General features: G+C 48.4%; 1 protein-coding gene across 1 annotated transcript in view; it reads right to left on the bottom strand.

Annotated features, from left to right (window-relative positions):
• The window catches only part of ANKFY1 (ankyrin repeat and FYVE domain containing 1), a 73241-nt gene that overhangs the window by 39397 nt on the left and 12751 nt on the right, over nt 1–21093 (bottom strand). The window contains exons 2-3 of the mRNA XM_059379832.1: nt 16427–16619; nt 12503–12621 (exon numbers count right to left, since the gene is read on the bottom strand). Of these exons, the coding sequence (XP_059235815.1) occupies nt 12503–12621; nt 16427–16619 (312 nt within the window). The remainder of the gene's footprint in view (nt 1–12502; nt 12622–16426; nt 16620–21093) is intronic.

Raw genomic sequence — 21093 nt, 5'->3', positions numbered from 1 at the left:
CCGGGATCATGACTTGAACTGAAATTAAGAGTCAGATGCTTAACCAAATGAGCTACCCAGGCAACACTGATTCTGTTTTAAAATCTGGCGGTTTTCCTTTAATAATCCTCCCTCAATTATCCAAATCAATAAACTTGACAATGGATAAACCAAAACCTAAATAATTTTCTTTTTAAGATTTTATTTATTTATTTGACAGAGATCACAAGTAGGCAGAGAGGCAGGCAGAGAGAGAGGGAAGCAGGTTCCCTGCCCAGCAGAGAGCCCGATGCAGGGCTCTATCCCAGGACCCTGAGATCATGACCTGAGCTGAAGGCAGAGGCTCAACCCACTGAGCCACCCAGGTGCCCCAAAACCTAAATAATTTTCTTAAAAACCATGATGAGCAGAGATTTCCTGGGAGCCCTCTAAATTTCAAATGCAGCGAAGTTCATGTGATCTCCAAGCATTCCCACTCCTGCCTTGACTCCTTTCATCTCCAAACTACGTTGAAAATAAATTCATTGTGAGACTCCGACGGAGCAGCCATGGGTACCGGCTGGGCAGAGAGCACTGAGCCAGGAGGAGGCATGTGCTCTTGGGCGAACCATGCAGTCTCTTGCTACCAAATTACTCACACCAGTGCATCTCCAATTCCAGAGCCTGTAAACCAGGAGGAGACACAAAGGAGTGGACTCTGAGAAGTGAAGCCGGTTGGCCTCCACGACCTGTGTGGTACACCTGCGGCAAGAGGCAGCCACCCCCCAGCAGGCCCAGCACACAAGCTGGTAAAACTCCATGACTGCAGGGATCAAAAAACAAAGACACCCAACTCAACCTCACAGCCGTCCAGGATGCGCAGAGCCGCACTGCGTAGAGAACTTGCGATTTTTGTATGTGGCCAGGTTTTTTATTGTTTTGATTTTTAAAAAAATGTTTTATAAGAAATGTGGAAAGAATGGGAATAAACTTATCGGTGGGCAATTAGCCATTAAATGAAGCAGACTGAGGAAATCAATTTCATTATTTAAATTCCATATTTAATCTTAAAAACCAGGAAAAGTATTTTAAATATCCTACTATGACTCTGGTTTAACTCACCTCTCTTCAAGTTTCCAACAATTTTTTCTTCATTTACTTTACACAAAAGTTTTTGATTCGTGAAATTAAAACACAAAGATGGCATCTTTTATCAGTAAAATCACGCTCTTTATTCATTTCAAGGACGCACCCTTAACCAGAACTTCCTGGAAATAAAAATAAAGCCCAAACCATACTTCTAAGTCATCCCTTTGTCAAAAACGAACAAAAGGACAGTCATTCTAGTTCTGCCCCAGCAGGGTGACGACCCATCCCACTTCAACTGATTATAGCTAAAAAATCTAGACAGAGCACCGAAAAACCACCACCCGGGGATTCTAAGAAGTACACAATAGTAGCTGAATTGTAGAGGGAGAACTCAAAGAAGGAATGGTCTGGCTGAGCTGCCCCATTTTTTCCCCTATGCCTTCAGCCTGAGGATAGACCCCAGTCAGGGAGCCACACTGGTATGCTGACCGTGCAGATGCCTCACCCTCTAACAAAAATTCCACCTTCCTGTACACGGGTACCCAGAATGGGGTCCAGGGTAGCTGAAGAGAAAGGGAGACTCTTCATGTGTCCTGAATGAGCCTGCGTGGGCTCCGGCTCACCTCGGAGCTACGCGGGTGCGGAGGAGCCCCCTCCTTGCTTCAAGAGCTGCAGGGATGTTCAAACCACTACCCACCTTCAGTCTGAATTTGAAAAGATCCAGTATTTTCCAGAGGATGATACAGGACCCAGAGTCTATAAAAGATAATCCACCATACAATCCAAATTCATTGATGTAGAAAAAAATCAGGAAAATACGGCCATTTCTCAAGGCAAATGGTAACATATTTTAACCCCAAGATGACCAGATACTGAATTTATCAAACACATGAAAGCATCTGGCCTAACTATGCTCCAGAAGGCAAAGGAAAACACATATAAAATTTTAGAAATTTTCAGCATTTAAACTAAAAAAGGAACAAATGGAAATGACAGAACGAATAACATAATATATTGTATATTGTATAGTAGGTTGTATACTTAAAACTCAATGGGCTCAACAGCAGAAAGAAAATAGCAGCAGAGAAAGACAGCAAGGACAGACCAATAGAAATCATCCTATCTGAAGAACAGAGAGAAAAACAAGATTGGGAGGGAAACAAGAGCTTTGGGGAGAGTTGTGGGATAGAAACAAAGGTCCAGCATCTGTGTCACTGGAGTCTCAAAAGGAGAGACTATACACCTCGGTGGTTCAGTGGGTTAAAGCCTCTATGTTCGGCACAGGTCATGATCTCAGGGTCCTGGGATCGAGGACCGCATCGGGCATTCTGCTCAGTGGGGAGCCTGCTTCCCCCCTCTCTCTGCCTGCCTCTCTGCCTACTTGTGATCTCTGTCAAATGAATAAATAAAATCTTTTTTTAAAAAGGGGGAGGTACAGAATAAAGGCATCAAGAAAGAAAAATATTTAAAGAAATGACAGTCAACAACAATCCAGATTTGATGACAGACATGAAGTTTTAGATTTAAGATCAATTAATTCCAAGCGAGAAGAAAATCTACACCTAAACATCTAATAATCAAACTGCTACAAACTAACCCTAAAGACAGTCCTGATCACTTCACATCCACTAGAAGGGCTACCATCAGACAAACAGAAAATCACAAGTGTTGGTGAGGGTGTGAAGAAACTGGAACCCATGTACACTGGTTGTGGAAATGTAAAATGTATAGTCCCTAAGGAAAACAGTATGAGAGTTCCTCAAAAAATGAAAAATGGAATTATTATGTGACCCAGCAATTCCGCTTCTGGGTATGTATCCAAAAAACTGAAAGCAGGATCCTGAAGAGATATCGCACATGCACGTCACAGAAGCATCTCTCACAATAGTCAAGATGTAGAAGCAACCCAAGTACCCACCGGTGGAGGAATGGATAAATGTGACACGGTTTATGCAGATGGTGGCATATCAGTCGGCCTTCAACAGGAAGGAAATGCTGGGCACCTGGGTGGCACGGCCAGTTCAGCGCCTGACCCTTGATTTTGCTTCCAGTCTGGACCTGGACCCATGCCGGGCTCTGCCCTTGGTGCAGAGTCTGCTTGATTTTCTCTCTCTCCCTCTTCCTCTGTCCCTCCCCCGCCAAATAAATCAATCTTAAGCAAAAAAAAAAAAAAAAAAAGCAAGGGCAGGAGGAGGAAATTCTGACACTAGCTACATGGATGAACCCTGAGGACCGAGTGTGAAGTGAAATAAGCCAAACACAAAAGAGCAGATTCTGTGTGACTCCACTTATACAAGGGAATGAAGGTCGTTGAATTCACAGGCACAGAAGGCAGAATGGTAGTTGTCAGGAACCAGATACGGGGAGAAACAGGAGTTTTTTAATGGGTAAGGACTCTCAGTGTTGCAAAATTAAAGAGTTATAGAGATTACCTGACAACAGTGTGAACACACTTAACACTGGTCAACAATTTAAAATGTTTAAGATGGTAAATTTTATGTTACACATATTTTACTAAGATCAAAAATTAAAAAATAAAATAAAAAGACTTGAAAGCAATTAGAGAGAAAGTACCATTATGTACAGGCAAAAGATCGCCATGACTGTAGATTTCTCAGAAGAAACCACAGAGGCCAAAAAAAAAAAAAGAAACCACAGAGGCCAGAAAAAAGTTGAATGACATTTTTAAAGTTCTTTCAGAAAAGAGAGCTGCCAACTCCAGTGTCTATATGCAGGGAAATTATCCTATAGACGTGATGGTGAAATAAGACGCCCTCCAAAGAGGGAAAGGAGTCTGTCACTCCCAGAGCTGGTCTACGGGAAATGCTGGAGGATGTTCTTCAGGAAGAAGGGAGGATACGAGAGGGAAGCATGCATCTTGACAAATGAAGGAGGAAGTAAAGAAAGAAAAATATCTGAGTAAACGTGAAGGACTTTTGAACGCTGTTCAGTTTGCGGAAGCACAAGCGGCCGCGTAGGTGGGATTTTCCGGGGACACCCACGAACACGTGTGAGGCTCTACCCTAAAGGGCCGTCATGGAAGCAGGAACGGGCCGGACCAACACGGCTGCCGAGTACAGACAGACGGCAGTGACGGACACACTGCAGACCCTCAGCAGAAAGTGGGTGGCACGTGTATGATCCCCATGGCAGTTCTCAGCCAGGGCCCATCCTGCCCCCCAAGCAAGCCCTCATGGTGTTCATCAGTGCTTCTGGGCGGCAGAACAGAGCATGCTCTCGGCGTCTGGTGGGTAAGTACCCTGCAGTGCACAGTGCAGTTCCCAGAACAGAGAATTCAAGCCAAAAACACCGCTGGAGTCGAGGAACTCCGCCCGTGACCCACAACGGAACACGGCACGAAGAGAGGGCGGCAGTCAATCAGTGCATCTGCAGGGAGCTCTCTCTCTGCAAATAAACCAATCCTTAAAGAGATACAGTGGGGGGAGACACCTGTGTGCACAGCCCATGAGCTGCCAACTCCTAGTTCCGGCTTGTGTTGTCATCTCAGCTTCTGAGACCCAGGCCTCTGCGGAATCCACACCCAGTGTGGGGCCTGCTGAAGACTCTCTCCTTCTCCCTCTGCCCTCCCACCTGTGCACGTACACGCTCTGTCACTAAAAATAAATAAGTCTTTTGAAAACTCTAAATGGAATACCAAATATCCAAATTATCCAAAAGAAGGCAAAAAAGAGAGAAGCCCAGAAAAAAAGAGAAAAAACCTGGGTTAAGCAGAAAACAAAACGGTACCTTTGTTACAGACATAACCACTTTAAATGTTGGCGGTGTAAGCCCTCCACCGAGACAGAAGAGACAGAAGAGACAGCACAGCAAGACCTCTGTATGTGCTGCCCACAGGGGACACCTCTGAACAGAAAGATACGCATCCGGTGACAGCAAACAAAGACAAACAGTAAGTGCAGGAGGCCGCAGGGACGATCTCCTGTCAGAAACAGACTTCAAGACCTACAGCACCAGCAGAAATAAACTTTAGCATTTCAAAATGATAAAAGCCACGCTTCATCTGGAAGTCCTAATAAGTGTGTTATGTGTATAATGACAAGACCCAAAACCCATGAAGCAAAAATGAACAGAACTGAAGGGAGACACTGACAATGCCCAAACTACAGGAGATATTAACACCCACCTTCAAGGCACTGACAGAACCGGACACAAGAGAAGAAGAAAACACAAAGAAGGTCCGAACACCATCACCAAACACCTAGACCTAAAGGACACGTAAGAAGCGCCATCTCCAACAACTGCAGAACACGCTTTCTTCTCAAGTGCACTTACGCTCACCAAGACAGACCATACGCAGAGCAGCAGAACAAGTCTCAATAAATCTAAAACGATCAAAGTCATAAAAAGCATGTTCTTTGATAATAATGGAATTAAATTAGAAATTAGTCCTGGGTGCCTGGATGTCTCAGTCGGTTTCGGCTTAGGTCACGCTCTCAGATTCCTGAGGTCCAGAGCCCCGTTAGGCTCTGTGCTGGGTGTGGAGCCTGCTCAAGATTCTCTCTCCCTGTCCCACTGTCCCTCCCACCCTCCACCATGTATGGCTTGTATGTATGCCTTGCGCTCTCTCTCATTCAAAAAAAGAAAAAAAGAAAAAGAAAAGAAATTAGCCATGAAAGATTATCTAGGAAAACCCCAAATGCGTGGAAAGTACACACCATGCTTCCAAATCATTCATGGATCAAAGAAATCACAAAGAAAATCAGAACATACCCGGACCTAAATGACAACATGCCATAGTCTGCAAGATGCAGCCAGAGCAGTGCTTAGAGGGAAACATGGGACTTTAAACCCTTGTCTTAAAACAGAAGATCAAAAATAAATAATCCGGGATGCCTGGGTGGCTCAGTTGGTTAAGTTCTGTCTTCAGCTCGGGTCATGATCTCAGGGTCCTGGGATCAAGTCCCGCATCGGGCTCTCTGCTCGGTGTGGAGTCTGCTTCTCCCTCTGCCTGCAGCTCCCCCTGCTTGTGCTCTCTCTCTCTGATAAATAAATAAATAAATAAATACATACATACATACATACATACAAACTTACATAAATAAAGAAACAAATGGATAAATAAAAACTTACATAAATAAAGAAACAAATGGATACTAAAACTGCGAAGTCCAGGGGCGCCTGGGTGGCTCCACTGGTTAAGCGACTGCCTTCAGCTCAGGTCATGATCCTGGAGTCTGGGGATCGACTACCTCGTCGGGCTCCTGGCTCAGCAGGGAGCCTACTTCTCCCTCTGACCCTCTCCCCTCTCATGATGTTTCTCTCTCTCTCTCTCTCTCTCAAACAATTAAATAAAATCTTTAAGAACAACAACAACAACTGTAAAGTCCACAACTTAGATGACAATACACAGTGACCACGTGGCATTTAGACCAGGAACGCAAAACTAGTTTAACATTGGAAAAATCTATGTAACTTGCTCTATTAACAACATAAAGGAGAATAAAAACTGAAGAATCATTTTAGTGGGCAGAAAAAAAAGGGACTAAACTCAAAACCACGTGCTAGAACATCTCAAAACACTAGGAATCCTCGAGCTGATAAAGCACGTCTATGAAAAGCTTACAGTACACAGGGGTGTGGAGTCATGAAAGACCTCACTGCCTCCCTCTGCAACCAAGAGCAAGGCAGAGTCCTTGCTTTCATACAAGCAACCTGCATCCAGATTCTATACGGAATGCTTACAAACCAAAACTGAGAAGACAACCCAATTTCTCAAAGGGCAAAAGATGTGAACCCACACGTCCCAAAAGAAGCCACACAAATGACCAAGAACACGAGACAATGCTCACCACGACTGGTCCTCAGTGCCACACCACACCTCACATGCCTTCGTACAGTGACGTGCCTACCAGGTCAGGAAGGCTCTGGAGCCCCGGAGCTCCTCCTCCGCACACTGCTCAGGGGGTGTGCAGGCTACCTCCATCTCATCCATTTTCGGGAGATCCCAACACTAAACTTAATCATCCCTAAGTACTCACCCCAGAGACACACAAACACATCCAGTTGAGCACACAGACTACTTGTACCGTCCAAGCGTCCACCCGCAGGTCCCCGAAACTGCAGCCTGCAGCACACGCACACGCAGATGCCACTCAGCAGGGACAGGGAACGGGCCCTGAAACCGCGGCAGAGACCACAGACGGACGTCACGACCCGCACGCTGTGTGAATGCAACCGGCAACACACAGTAGCAGTACACACTCCGTGAGTCTGTCCTCACGCAAATTCAGAAAATGCAAGCTGACCTATAAGGAACAGAAGCCAGTCACTGGGTGCCTGGCATGTGGATGGAAAAGGGATGGGTCACAAAGGTATGGGAGGCAAATTTTTAAGGAGGTGAAAGTGTTTGTCACTCCATGTGCCAGTGGTTTCACTGTAGGTCAAAAGTGACCAAACTGGGGGCGCCTGGGTGGCTCAGTGGGTTAAGCCACTGTCTTCGGCTCAGGTCATGATCTCAGGGTCCTGGGATCGAGCCCCGCATCGGGCTCTCTGCTCGGTGGGGAGCCTGCTTCCTCCTATCTCTCTCTGCCTGCCTCTCTGCCTACTTGTGATCTCTCTCTGTCAAATAAATAAATAAAATCTTAAAAAAAAAAAAAAATCTAAAAAAAAAAAAGTGACCAAACTGTACATTTTTACTTTGGGCAATTTATTTCATTTCCTTTGCATCTCAATGAAGTTGGAAACAAAAGAGACCGAAAGCAAGAAGCCGCATGACACTGGGGTTAATGATGTGGATTCTGCAGCCGAAGGGGTTGGGTTCCCACGGAAGGTCGCATCCTTCCTACTGTGTGAGCAGGAAGTGCTCCGAGTGACTCTGGTTCCACAGGAAACCTCAGTTTCCTCATTCATGGAAAGGGAGGCAAGAACAGAACTCGCCTGAAAATGCCCTTCTAGACACGAGGGCGGGGATGTGGGTGGGGCGCACAGAGCCTGGTCCCCGAGGCCGTGATCCACTAGACCGTGGCTGCTACTGGCTGTAAAAGACCATCTTCCACCAAAACACAAAGTTAACACAGCCAATGTAAGAAAAGCACAAAGCAACACCAGGAGTGAGTGGGGCTGTCACCACAGATGGGACAGACCTTCTAAGGCTCCCGGGGACTCTCGGGCGAGGGGTGGGGGCTGCCAGCAGCAGCCCACAAGGCTGACAGCTGCAGGACACCACAGGACACTGCAGGACACGGCAGCTGGCTGCTCGGAAGAGGACTGGGGAGGAAGTCACCACGCATCCGCAAACCTGTCTCTGAAGGAACTACTGCCACTTCTTTATTTTTTGTAGGATTTTATTTATTTGTCAGAGAGAGAGAGCACAAACAGGGGAGTGGCAGGCAGACGGTGAAGCGGGCTCCCCGCAGAGCAGAGACCCACCCCCCTCCCAATGCAGGGCTCGATCCCAGGACCCTGGGACCACTACCTGAGCCTCAGGCAGATGCTTCACCAACTGAGCCCCCAGGCGCCCCCCTGTTGTCACTTCCACCACCGCCAGTCACACAGAGCTCAGTCAGCCTGCACAGAGGACGGGACCGGGGTCCCACGCAGGCAGGGAGGGTACCAAATGCTGACAGGCATCCTTCCAGGCTCCCGCGGCCACAGCCAGAAGACACGGTGAGAGGGGACACCGGGGCGGAGCCACCTGGAGCGAGCACTTGATGAGGCACCGGACAGATGCCGACAGATTCCGTCTGGCTGGGTTTGCCTTAAGGGCAGCCCAGCGGCCGCCTGCCAGTGCGCTCCGCTTGCTCCCCAGGTGTAGGATGGCCTCCGGGGACGGCTTTGTACAGTTCTCCCAACCCCAACTGGGTGCCACAGGAGGGAGGACTGGGCCCTCTGGGTTTGGGAAGGGCCTGACAGGACTGGGACTTGCCCCAGGGAAGCTGGACGCCTCTTGGCGCGCAGTTGCAGAGCCCCATGTCCAGGCGCCCCGTCACGCGCGCAGAGCCTCTAAGAGGGCAGCCACTCCCACGGAAGTGCTCCAGAGGGCGGGAAGCCAGTCACTCCGCCCGAGGCAAGCAGTTTAGCCTCCCAGGAAGCTCTCCCACAGGCCTGGAGAGACTGAGACTCTCGCTCTTCCCAGGTGGCCACCCAGTGTCTCAACAAACGCATCTTTAGGATTCAAACAATAAAAAAATAAAAAGCATGTTTATATGTGCTTCATCTTTGTGCTTCAGAACAATTTCAGACTTACAAGAAGCTGACAGAGTTCCCAGCCACGCCTGCCTCACCTTCCTTGGTAACGCCTCACGGTGCCACAGGACAACAAGCAAAACCAGGGTACTGGGACTGGCGCAGCGGCGTCGCCTGACTGCAGACCTTCCTGAACGCCACCCATCTCCCCATTAACGTCCTCTCCACGGTCCAGAAGCCACACTGCTGCTCACCGTGCCCTTGACCTTGGATCTGACCAATTCTCCCCTAGTCTTTCATGACCCTCACGGACTTGGGTGACACCAGCTAGTGACGCTGTGGAATGTTCCTCAGTTTGGGTCAGACAGGTTCCCACAATCAGACCTGTGCACCAGCCCAGACACGACACAGCGTACTGAGGAGCATGGGGGTGAGGAAACGCTCCTCTCTCCAAGCATGGTTTAGACACTGCGCCTTTATGCCCTGCTGCATCTCCACCCACACAGGCTAAAGTACGAACAGTGATGAGCACAAAGTTGTGCTTATTCTGAGTTTTAAGGAGTACCCGTTACACAAGAGCTTCAGAAGAAAACGTGGAACTCGGAAAACCAATCTATGAATGTAAGTTCCGTGCAAACAGGAATTTAAATCTTGTTCACGGCTGCGTCCCCAGTGCCCGGAAGCACCCGCAATCCGTGGGGCCGACCGAAGAGCTCTGAGAAACAAAACACCCTTATATTCGTAGAAGGATGGTATCAACTCCGCTAGCGTGGGAGAGTTCAACCAGCTGAAACGTCGCCTCTGCTCGGTTCACGCACTTGTTTACAAGAGCTGATTTCCAAGCTCCCTCCAACCGCTGCTAGCCATGCAGTGGGTAGCACATGTCGCGTAACACATGCAGCTCCGGAGACACACACATACAAGCGCGCGCGACAACGCAGTCTAGGCAGCCACACCCACGCCGCTCTAAGCGATGCAGCAGGACTGGACTGCCGGGGCCAAACACACAGCAGACTGGAACGGGTCCACCTTCGCCTCACTTCCCTGAACTCGGCCCCGGGACAAATTCCACAGATAAACCCTATAAAGTAACATGCCACAGGCTCCACCTTCGGCTACCTGGGCAAGCGCCCCCGTCCACCAAAGCCACAGGATGTCTGCTCCGCTGTGGATCACTTCTGACAGCCAACGGCACAGCCGGGCTCAGACCACACTCGGGACGTATAGCAGCAGGGGCTCCAAGGACATTTAAAGGCATTAACATGATATATATATATTTTTTATTTTATTTATTTATTTGACAGAGAGATCACAAGTAGGCAGAGAGGCAGGCAGAGAGAGAAGGGGAGGCAGGCTCCCTGCAGAGCAGAGAGCCTGATGCGGGACTCGATCCCAGGATCCTGAGATCATGACCCGAGCCGAAGGCAGAGGCTTTAACCCACTGAGCTCACCAGGCACCCCAACATGATACTTTCTTAAACTACAAACATTTCCTCATCTCCTGATTCACAGTGATGCAGTCTTGAGGTCAGTCACTGAGTCAAAGCTGCTTTTAAATGATGTTCTAAAAAAGTAAAAGCAAATTTTTAATGTTTGAATTAGGCCTCTTACACCTTACTGCAAGTGCCTGTGTTCTTAAGTAATTTTGCTTGTTCTCCATTCTTACTCATTTTGATTCCATCCAATATTTCACAATAACACAAGAAACTCTGATATCACCTTTGCTGCTGAATTACCTACCTCAGAATCCGCCGGACAGTCCGACAACGCAGTCCCAAGAAAGACCCCCGTACAGCTCAACTCTCTGCTTCCTCAGATGCTCAGAGCCGCTCACAGCATGACTGGCCATGTGCCAGAGTACCAACTCCATGGGCCTCAGACCACCGGGCCCATCAATTTGTGATAACATTCTAACAGACAGCTGAAGATGACGCGTTCCGAACTTTTTTCTTGGCAGACTATTTCCCGTGTCTCATCATCTCTTCTAGTCTTTGTAAACTATCTGGTCAGCTACTGAAATTGAGACCCTCTCATGCCCCTTGTGAATGGGCTTTCAAAGGTCCCCCCTGTTCTGCCACACGGGGGGTTGAAGATAAATGGCCTCCAAGGAAAGCTCTGCTCAGAGTCTTCTGTCGCACAGCAGTGCGCTGTTTCCTAAGCAGATGCACTGTCGCACACACAAGTGTATCCACACGTAGATAATTGTGTGTTTGCAACTCTGAACTACAGGTCGCAGGTTAAACCCTGGAAATGATCCTCAAGAGACAGGGTTCACTCACGGTGGAAAGGCATCCGCCGTCTGCACCCCCAGCAGCTGCGGTGAACACCGACCCAGGCTCCGCAGCACCGCTCGGCCGTCAGCCTGCGCAGGTCGTCTGCGCCGGCGACGCGAAGCCGCTGCACTGGCGACAGCAGAGCCCTGGCCGGATACGACCTGTGTAACCCACTTCTCCACAGGCAGGACGCGGCTGTAATCGTCTCAGTGCTCCCAGCACTGCACACGGAAAACAGTACCTTCTGAATTGGCAAACCTTTGGCAGAAAGATGTAATTTTGCAGCATTTTCACACAGACAATAAATAAAATCTGCAAGTAACTCATTACCCCACTGCCTGGGAGTTGCCTTAACATGTGTTATAATTCTCGTGACTATTCATAAAAGAATTAAATTTAAAATTCGGTTTTTAAAAAGCAGTTAGGTTAAGTACTAAATGAAAATGCAATTCTGAAGCAAGCTTTTGAAAGTGATTCTTTTGAAGTCTACTTACCACCCTATTTACCCAAATTCTACACAACACAAGAGAACACGAAACAATTAAGTCATACATCAAACAGCTCAATGCCGCTGTTCCAATTCTGAAGTCTGGTGGTCGCCCTTCACTGCTAGAGGACAACAACTCCATCCTTGGGAGGAACCCTACTTCCATGTTCAGTCCCCGCATGGCAGGAGGAGCCCTTGGCAACCATGATGGAATCCTGAGCAACTGAACACCCAGACGTGTTCTAGAAGAGGAAGCAAACGCTTCCTTCTACACGTGCTCCCATATTTATAACATTCTAAGAAAAGAGTTTCTGGACATTTATCTTGTCACAAGATACGTTGTGATGGACACATCTTGTGTTGGACACAAGAATGTTGCCGGTATCCACAGATGTGGGACTTACGTTTAGGGATCACACAGACGTGCTGTGTTCAACCCACTGACTTCACTCATTACTCAAACGGCTCACGGTCACCACCGGTCGGTAAGAACGTTTCTCACTTCCACTGAAGCACTAACACGTCCCCCACAGGCAGGTCACAGGCTCACCTGACAGGTCCAGCTCCTCGGTGGAAGACAAAGTAGCCAGACTCCAGCTGTCGCTGCGGGCCGCCAGCACAAACTTGTGAGCACGGATGTGCCTGTCCCCAACCTTTATCTTCAGATCACTGGGGAAGAAAAACACCCACAGACATAAAGAGAAACGTCACCACGATTAGTTACAGCGAGGACTCAAATGATAGGAACACGCACAGACTGATCCCCATATACCTGGAGAAGAAGAAACCAGCGCAGGTACGGCCCTGCGCCAGCACTGAATTCTAATGGGCCGTGCATGTGACACACGTTGCCCTACATGCCTGTACTGCCAGCTTCTAGCTATGGTTCACATGGGATGTTCTGCTTTTTCCTATGGGACTCTGAAGGTGGCAAACCTACTGGTTAGACAGGATAATTAATATTCACATAAAATGTAGTAGAGGTTTCATGCAGACTAAACGAAGGTGAATCATCAGGGAGAGAAAGAAAACGTGGAGACTGTGACACAGGCTCTGGGACCACGGAGCTGCACACTGGACCCACTGACAGTCAAGCAAGGGGACGAGGAACACTACAAACTGGCTCTGACCAAGCAGTCCAGAACGTGAAACCAACGTCTACACTCCCGTTCTTGACAGAAACATTCCGACCTATTACGGGATGCATTCTGCTCAACCATTTAGACAGAAATGGGGTAGGAGAAATATTTTTTTCAAACACATTTTCATATTTATGACAAACCATTATTGTGAAAAGAGCATTTCAAATATTTATATTTGACTCTGAAATGTCAAATGCTGAGGGAAGAAAGCATCTGGGCATTTAACAAAAACCTCCGGATGACCCTCTGGGCCGACACAGCCATGTGCCATATGGCTTTGCTGGCAGCACTAATCCGGAGTCATTAATTATCACCATGCTGTGTACATGCAAGTTCTTCCGTTTTCATATGCCCCTTCAAAATGTGTTGGCTTGGAAACCTTCACAAGCTAAAGACACAAAAGTCACTACAATAAAAAGGAAAAAAAAAAAATCTATGCCATGAATTAACGCATCCACTTAAGAGGAGCCCCAAGGAGGATACTGTTTCTGCGTTAGTGTGGACGCAGATGCAGTATATCCACAGATGCACCATCCAGGCTGCAGGCCTGTGAGCAGCTCCGGCTCCTCTGAAGACCGAGCAGCTGCTAATCACATTAGATCAGAAGAACAAAGGATACTCGGTATTTCCAATTACTATAAACTACTCAAAACCGCAGAACATTATTAATCAGTCCGTAGAAAGGAAAAAATATTTTACCTAAAATACAACAAATCATATCCTTTGTTAAATTTCTAAAACTCAGAGAAAACAGGAAGCTGTTCGTAAAACACAAATGATTTTTAAACTCTGAATTTATGTATCAAGTATTAAATTGTAGGAACTTAAATGAAGACTTATTGTTTCCTGTTTTGGCCACGAACTGACTTCTAGTCACAAAATCATAAAAATGAATGTTTCTACATATTCACGAATGTCAGGCCAAACAGGGGAAATGGAAATACAGACAAGAACCTCATTAGTAATTTCTAATAACAATTTCTACAAATACAATTCAAAAATGGAAGACTGGATACGTTTCTGAAAACGCTACGCAGAAACAATTAGGAGGGTAGTAATGTTTTTAAATTTTCCTTCAAGGGGCACCTGAGTGGCTCAGTCAGTGAAGCGTCTACCTTGGGCTCAGGTCATGATCTCAGGGTCCCGGCATTGAGCCCCACATCGGGCTCCCTGCTCAGCAGGGAGCCTGCTTCCCCTTCTCTCTCTGCCTGCCTCTCTGCCTACTTGTGATCTCTGTCAAATAAATAATAAAAATCTTTAAAATTTTCATTCCAGTCAAAGAGCTTTTCCCTGTAAAATACGCATACTAGGATGTTGTTACTGGAGAGAAAGCATAAATAAGAGCTTCCTGCTAGTTTCTCAAACACCAAGAGAACCCCGTAAGCTTGATCACTAGAAGAATGATGCATTACCATCACTTTGAACTATTTTAAGGGACAAAAAAGCCTTCTCCTGAACTTAAGTAAAATTAACGTGACCACTTTCTTCCACATTTCTCAATTTAAAAACCCTTTAACACCTACTCTTCAATTACTCTAGTTACTGAGATGCACATAAAAATACTATCTAAATTCTTCAACAGAATGCACGTTACAGACAAAGCTTCGTGGTGGGTTTCTCCTTATTTTCTAAAAGGACCGCCTGCTTTAGAAAGTGATCTTCCAACTTCAGGTCCTCCGTGTCCGAAGCTCAAGTCCTCCTGGAACGCCCTGTGCCCACTGATCTCCAGGCTGCACTGGGTGAGGGACGGGCTTTGGATGCGCAGGGGGGCCCACTGCAGCCATAGCACCCGCGCTGTGCACCTGGCTCCCTGCCACGGCCTCCCAGAGCGGCCACGGTAGAATGGACGTGTGTGACAAAGAAGTGACAGAGAATGTGAACAAACGATGGGAGCTCTCAGGACACGAACCTGGAAGTGGAGAAGTGCCCATAACAGGTCAGGCTCCCCGCACCAGGGGAACCAGTTTCTACCGGTCCACGGAAAAAAGAGGGGAAGACAAGAGACGATGACCTACACGTCACAATTTAAAAGGCTGCCCTTTACTCGGAGTATGTACTTCCTCTGTTTTGGGTATTAAGTTTTTCTTTCTTTTATAAATAATTAAGTTGAAAGACAGCGGTTCTAGATTTTGATCTTTTTTTTTCTTCTAATGAGAGCACGCGTGCGCAAAAGAGTGAAAGCACTTGAGCAGGGGGAGCAGCAGAGGGAGAACAGACTCCCGCCGAGCAGGGAGCCTGACGCGGGGCTCGATTCCAGGACCCTGGGATCACGACCCGAGCAGAAGGCAGACACTTCACCAACTGAGCCACCCAGGTGCCCCTGGATTTTTATCTGTTGTAAATGTGATCGTTTATTTTGGGATTGTACTAAGGCTTAGCTAGCCTGACTGCCCGTCTCCTCCACAGCCGGACTCCCTGGCGTGCATGTCCTTGTCTCTTCTCTATACCCACTGCCACCGCCCCGACTCAGCCCTTCTTCCTCTCTGGTCTGGACGACGCACAATGGGCTGCAGGGCTCCCTTCTCTGCACGGTGCTGCCTACACAATACCAGCAGGTTCCCCTTCCTGAAACACCACTTTGACGGTAACAGTCCAACAGCTCGAAACACTATCCCATACTGCCTAGAGGATCAAGTCCAAATGTCCCCCCTTGGCCGCCCAATTCAAATCCCTGTACCTTTCCCGCCTCTCCCAGCACCCCCTCCAGGGACACGTACCCCAAGACGGTCCCTCCCGTGCCCCGTGTGCTCTGCAGGCTCCCACACCTCAGCCTGCTCTCAGCCTCCCCGCTGGTAACACGGCTGTCTTCATCTCCCGAACCCTGCCCAGTCTCGAACATTCACCTCGAAACTCAGTAACAACAGCTACTACGTGCCAGACAATCAAAGTACTTCAAACACAGACTTACTAATTTAGTCCTCACAGGAACACAGCGGGAGGCCGCAGAATCCCCACCTCACGGGTAAGGAGCTGAAGCATGTCCTACAGCTTCAGACCACGCAGCCAACAGGTGCCCTCTGAGCCGCTAACACAGGCTGTGAGGCTCCAGATGCCATCCTCGACCACACTAGCCTGCCCGCTCATGCCAAGACCCCTTCCTGGGTCATCCCAAGAAGAAGGGACCCTTCCCTCTGAATCCCCGGACATGTGAGCCACTTCCTGTCACCGTGACTCCCTACGCTCTGTGCTAAAAATAAGCAGGAAATAAAAGAAACAAAAATCTCACCCCGAAGAGCCTACACTCCAGGGACTACAGGGTTGCTGGCATCCTGCTCAGAGAGGAAGAGCCCAAGGAGAAAGAAAGAGAGAGCAGTTACGGCGGTGCGGCTCACCTGTACTGCTCCTGCTCGTAGAGGCCGGCCACAATCGCCAGCAGGCGGCTGATGAAGGACTCACTGCTGCTCTCCTTGTCTGCTTGTGCAGCCAGAAGTGCGCATCTCTTCTCCGTCTCTGCCAGCGTCTTCTGTAGCTTCACATACTCCTGTCGGAGAAGCATCAAGTGCTTCTCCAGCTTGGCCACCTCCTCTGCGAGGGAGACAAAGCCGCAGCTTTACTATGGCAGGTGTGCGTGGACAGCACCCCGCAGACAGGACCACCATGAGAGGATGGTTTCCTGGTGACACTCCTTTCCTAGTGATACTCCCAGTGATACCCATAATGGCTCTGTTAACGGCTGCCACGGCGTCACTGGGCCAGAAAGACCCTTGTAGTCCAGGAGTTTCTCTAAAGATCGATACTCAAGAAATGACAAGGAACACACGGAAGATGTTCCAGGCTCCTGCCCTGCAAATCCTTCACCATGAAGCCACAAGTCTCAAGGAAAGATTACCAAAATCACCCAGGACTGTTTTTCCAAACCACTGGGAGTGAAAACGGATTGCTCCGTGTCCCGTGCAAACTCTTTCTCAGGCAGCTTCAGAAACAGCCCGTGAGGTTGGCACAATCACTAGCCGTGCAGCCCGGGTGAGGATGCCAGGAAAAGAGAGACTAAGACTTAGCAGGCGGGGGCACTGGGAAGCGCCCCCGCACTCTCACGCCTGTGGTCTGTCACCCACCATCCCATACCACCTGACCTCCCCCCTTCAGGAAAGAAGCAGCCAATGATGGTTCCAATGAAAGCACGTCAGGTCCACAGGCATGCTGGGCCGGATCAAAAAGGCTGGGTCTGAAATTCAACAAACATTTGCCGAGCGTCTACTAGGTCCCAGACACTGCACAATGGTAAGGAAGTTCAGATGTCTCTCTCCTCGGAACTTCCAGTTTGCTGGGGAAACCAAACTTTTAGGGTTACAGTAACAATGCTAACCATCAAACACAGAACTACAGCTCTAGGCACACAAGAAGGAAGGAGCAGACGTGTGAGAATCCACAGTAAGTGTAACTTAGGACGCCAGGGAAGACGTCCCTGGGGAAGTCCACAGTCACGAAAACTCCCTTCTCTGATCCCTGTGCTCCAGAGCCTTGCTGGGGCTCACGGCACGGTGCTCACCAGTGCTCACACAGATCACGGCCAGAGAACCGCATCTCTGACCACGTGCTGCTCCTGCCCCTGGGCCTTGGCCCCTTTCCCCCTTCCCACCCCTTCAGAAACGGCAAATCCTGACAATGCCCTCAAGCCCACGTCCCACACAACCTGCCTCATTCTCTGTGTCTTGAGAAAACCGAGTTGCTGTCAACAGCTCTGGCCGCACCAGCCGCCCGGTGCTTCCTCAGGGCAAGGACCCCCTCCTACACAAGCGCGCAACCCCTCCGCCTAGCCTCCAAACCCGTCACCCTACTCAGGCCCTTTGCTTTGGCATCAGCCTCCCTTCTCAGCAACTTTCGTCTCTTCCAACTGGGTTCTTCTCAGCACATACATCTGCTCAAGACCCTAATAAAGCAAAACCCTCCTTCCACAGCTCACCTGACCCCCTGTGCCCTTGCACATCTAGCTACCATACACCCCTTCCTTGCCCTACTCTCCCATCACTTCCTCCTGTGTCCCCACCATCCCCCTGAAACTCCTCTCCACAATGACCTAATTGCCAGTCCAACAGACACTGGATGGTTCTCCTCCTGGACCTACTACACTGCATGTGAAGATATTTTTTCCCCAGCAACCATGATGCCACCCTCTTTCCAATTCTGCTTCTCCGTCTTCACCACGGACCACTGATGCTCCCCAGAGTTCTACCCCGGCCTCCTCGCAGCTGTCTGTCCTCCCAAGGCAGCTCCACTGGTAAGACTCTGCAGCTGGGCCACAATCCCAGTGCTGACGATCCAGGGACACTTCTCTGTGGTCCGGATTTCTGTTCTTAGCTTCATCTCGCCAACTGCCTAAATGACACTGCTCTCTCGTGGACCATGGGCACCTCAAGTTCCCTGTGCCCAGGACAAAAGTCTGAGCAAATGTGCTCTGCCTCTGTATGGTCCCTAAACTAATAAATTATGCCACCATCTAGCCCAGTTATGTGAAGAGAAAATGTGGGAGTCATCTTAAATGTCTCTCACTCACAGGACCCCAACCCTATAAAAGTCAGGGCTTTTTCCCACATAAAAATCTCTAGGAATCCTTCTGTCTTCTGTATCCCCACACCCACAACGACTCAGTTCAGGCCCTCACTCATCATATGTGCTGTCCAACGTGAAAGAATTCACATCCACATCTCAGAGCCCAGCGCAGGGTCAGATACACAAAGGATCACTAAATAGTCGATCAATTCAGTTGAACAAGGACAATCCGGTTTTGTAAGAGAGGATTCCTGGCCTCTCCCCACCTTCATCCCTCCCCCACCACCTGCTGTCCAATAGCTAATTTTTTATAAACATGGAAACAATCAAAAACTGGTTCAAAACACAAGAAAAGTTGAATAAACTAAGTGTGATGCTTGGTTGTGAAGTTATTACGCAACAAACACTTTCTAAGAAATACATAATAGTTTGTATATGTTCAAAGATAAATAACATATTAACAGAAAAAAGCAGGCAGTGAAACTAAATATATTTTGTAATTCGAATTTTATTATAAATATTCACGTATGTGGTAAGTACAAAGACAAATACCACTAAGTATCAGCAGATCTCACGGCGGGGGAGGGGGTTACTGCACATCTCCACACATCTCAGGGATTCTGTAACAAATGTGCTCCGTTTTCATAAGCAGAAAACAGTATTTTAAGAGAAATCTATACAAACACAAATACAGATAATGGACTGTTTCTTCACACATCTACTAGGACACATTCTCCCTCTCTTCCAGAGGACCCATGTTACACAAGTACCCAGGCAGAAGGCTGGCGTGGGTCTCAGGTAAGTCAGTGCTCCTGCAGAAACAAAGCAGGAGGCACCTGCAAGACGAAACGGTGCTTGGAGCTGCTGAACTGACCCCTTTGCACGTGAGCAACACACCAGAGGACAAGTCCGAAGAGATGACTTTCTTCCCAAAGTACTGCCATCATTTGGCCTACATGTATTTCAACAAAACACCGCTCTCAAAGCCACCAGCTAAATATAGAACAGTACTGATAATGATCCTCCTACGATATTTAAAATATCAGCAAACAGCATCTACAGGTACACGGAAGCCCTTAGGAAGGGCTCAGTCACTCTCCTACTCTCGCGGGACAGACCGACAGGGTCACTGGGTTTGGAGCGCCCTTCACAGCGGCTCTGACGAATACACCAAGGATTTTCATTACTGACCTCAAAGGGAGAAGTCTGTAGCAAAAGCACTGCGTTAATACATTTTGTATAAGGTAGGAGATTTATACTTTTTTTCCTGTACAGAAAGAAACAGGAAGAAAAGCTAGGTCTGAACTTCCAGAAGTGGTAACAGGAAGTGTGAAAGGACATATGCTCAAGAATCGTATCAAAGTCTGTTCAAACCTGTGACCACATGAATGTACGGCATCAGCAGTTTTGACAGCGGCCACCTGGGGAGGAAGAGCAGGAGGGCAGGACTGGGGAGGAACATGAGGGCCTCTGGGGTGCCACTAACACGCTTGCTGTCTAACTGAGTAGTCAGTGTACATTCCATTTGGGGAGTACACTGAGTTCTACACGCGCTATGATTTGCTCTTTTCCGCATGTATCTTATGCTCCAATTAAAAAGCTGAAAACTTGGGCCTCTGGGTGGCTCAGTCGATAAGCCTCTGCCTTCAGCTCAGGTCATGATCCCGGGGTCCTGGGATCGAGCCCGGCATGGGGGCTCTCTGCTCAGCAGAAAGCTGCTTCTCCCTCTCCCCTCCCCCTGCTTGTGTTTTCTCTCTCTCTCTCTGTCAAATAAATAAATAAAATCTTTAAAAAATAAAAAATTGAAATAACTGATATACACGAAAACAGCTGATACAGTGGTTTTTGGAGCCAAACTGACAGAGTCTGAATCGTTCTGGTAACGAGCCGTGGGTCTGGAGGCAAGGTCATCTCTCTGAGCTTCAGTCCACGTATAAACTGGGGTCGAGGGGCTGCTTCCCGGTGCTCCTGCAGGACTGAGGGACAATGGTACCATGGCTCACGTGTGCCCTCACGATCACCACAGTGATATGATTATCGGATACACAGTTGTAACTGTTACCAAGTTTACACAACTTTTTTTGAGTCCTGACAATCAGAATGGGATTCAAATGCTTTATTGATCTCGGAACCAAAACTGATCAATAAAAGCCCTGGCCAATCAAAGGGATGTTACGAGAAGTGTAAAGTGATCAAAGTCCGAGAAGACGAGCAAATACTGAGAAACGCACAACGAGCCGCTTCGAACGCCGCGTCACCTTGGACCGCAAGTCTGCGCTGACAGTGCCCACGGCGAACCGCAAAGCCTCTCGCGCTCGGAAGCGCCAGCACTACTCACTTGGGAGGTGCAAGGGAGACTGTGCTTTGAGGAAACCTCTCCGAGGGGAACCGCTAATGCACCACAGTAAGAAGTCAGAGTCTGGAAAGAAGTCAGAGTCTGGAAAAAGTAGCAGGCACGCAGTGGTCACCGGAGAGAGAAGAGCGTGGTGTGGTGAGCGGGGCTGAGCGG

The sequence above is a fragment of the Mustela nigripes genome, chromosome 16 (genome assembly GCF_022355385.1).
Source record: "Mustela nigripes isolate SB6536 chromosome 16, MUSNIG.SB6536, whole genome shotgun sequence".
In the NCBI taxonomy this organism is placed as follows: Eukaryota; Metazoa; Chordata; class Mammalia; order Carnivora; family Mustelidae; genus Mustela; species Mustela nigripes.
The sequence above is the reverse complement of the archived record's forward strand: the minus strand, read 5'-3'. Positions and strand labels throughout refer to the sequence as shown.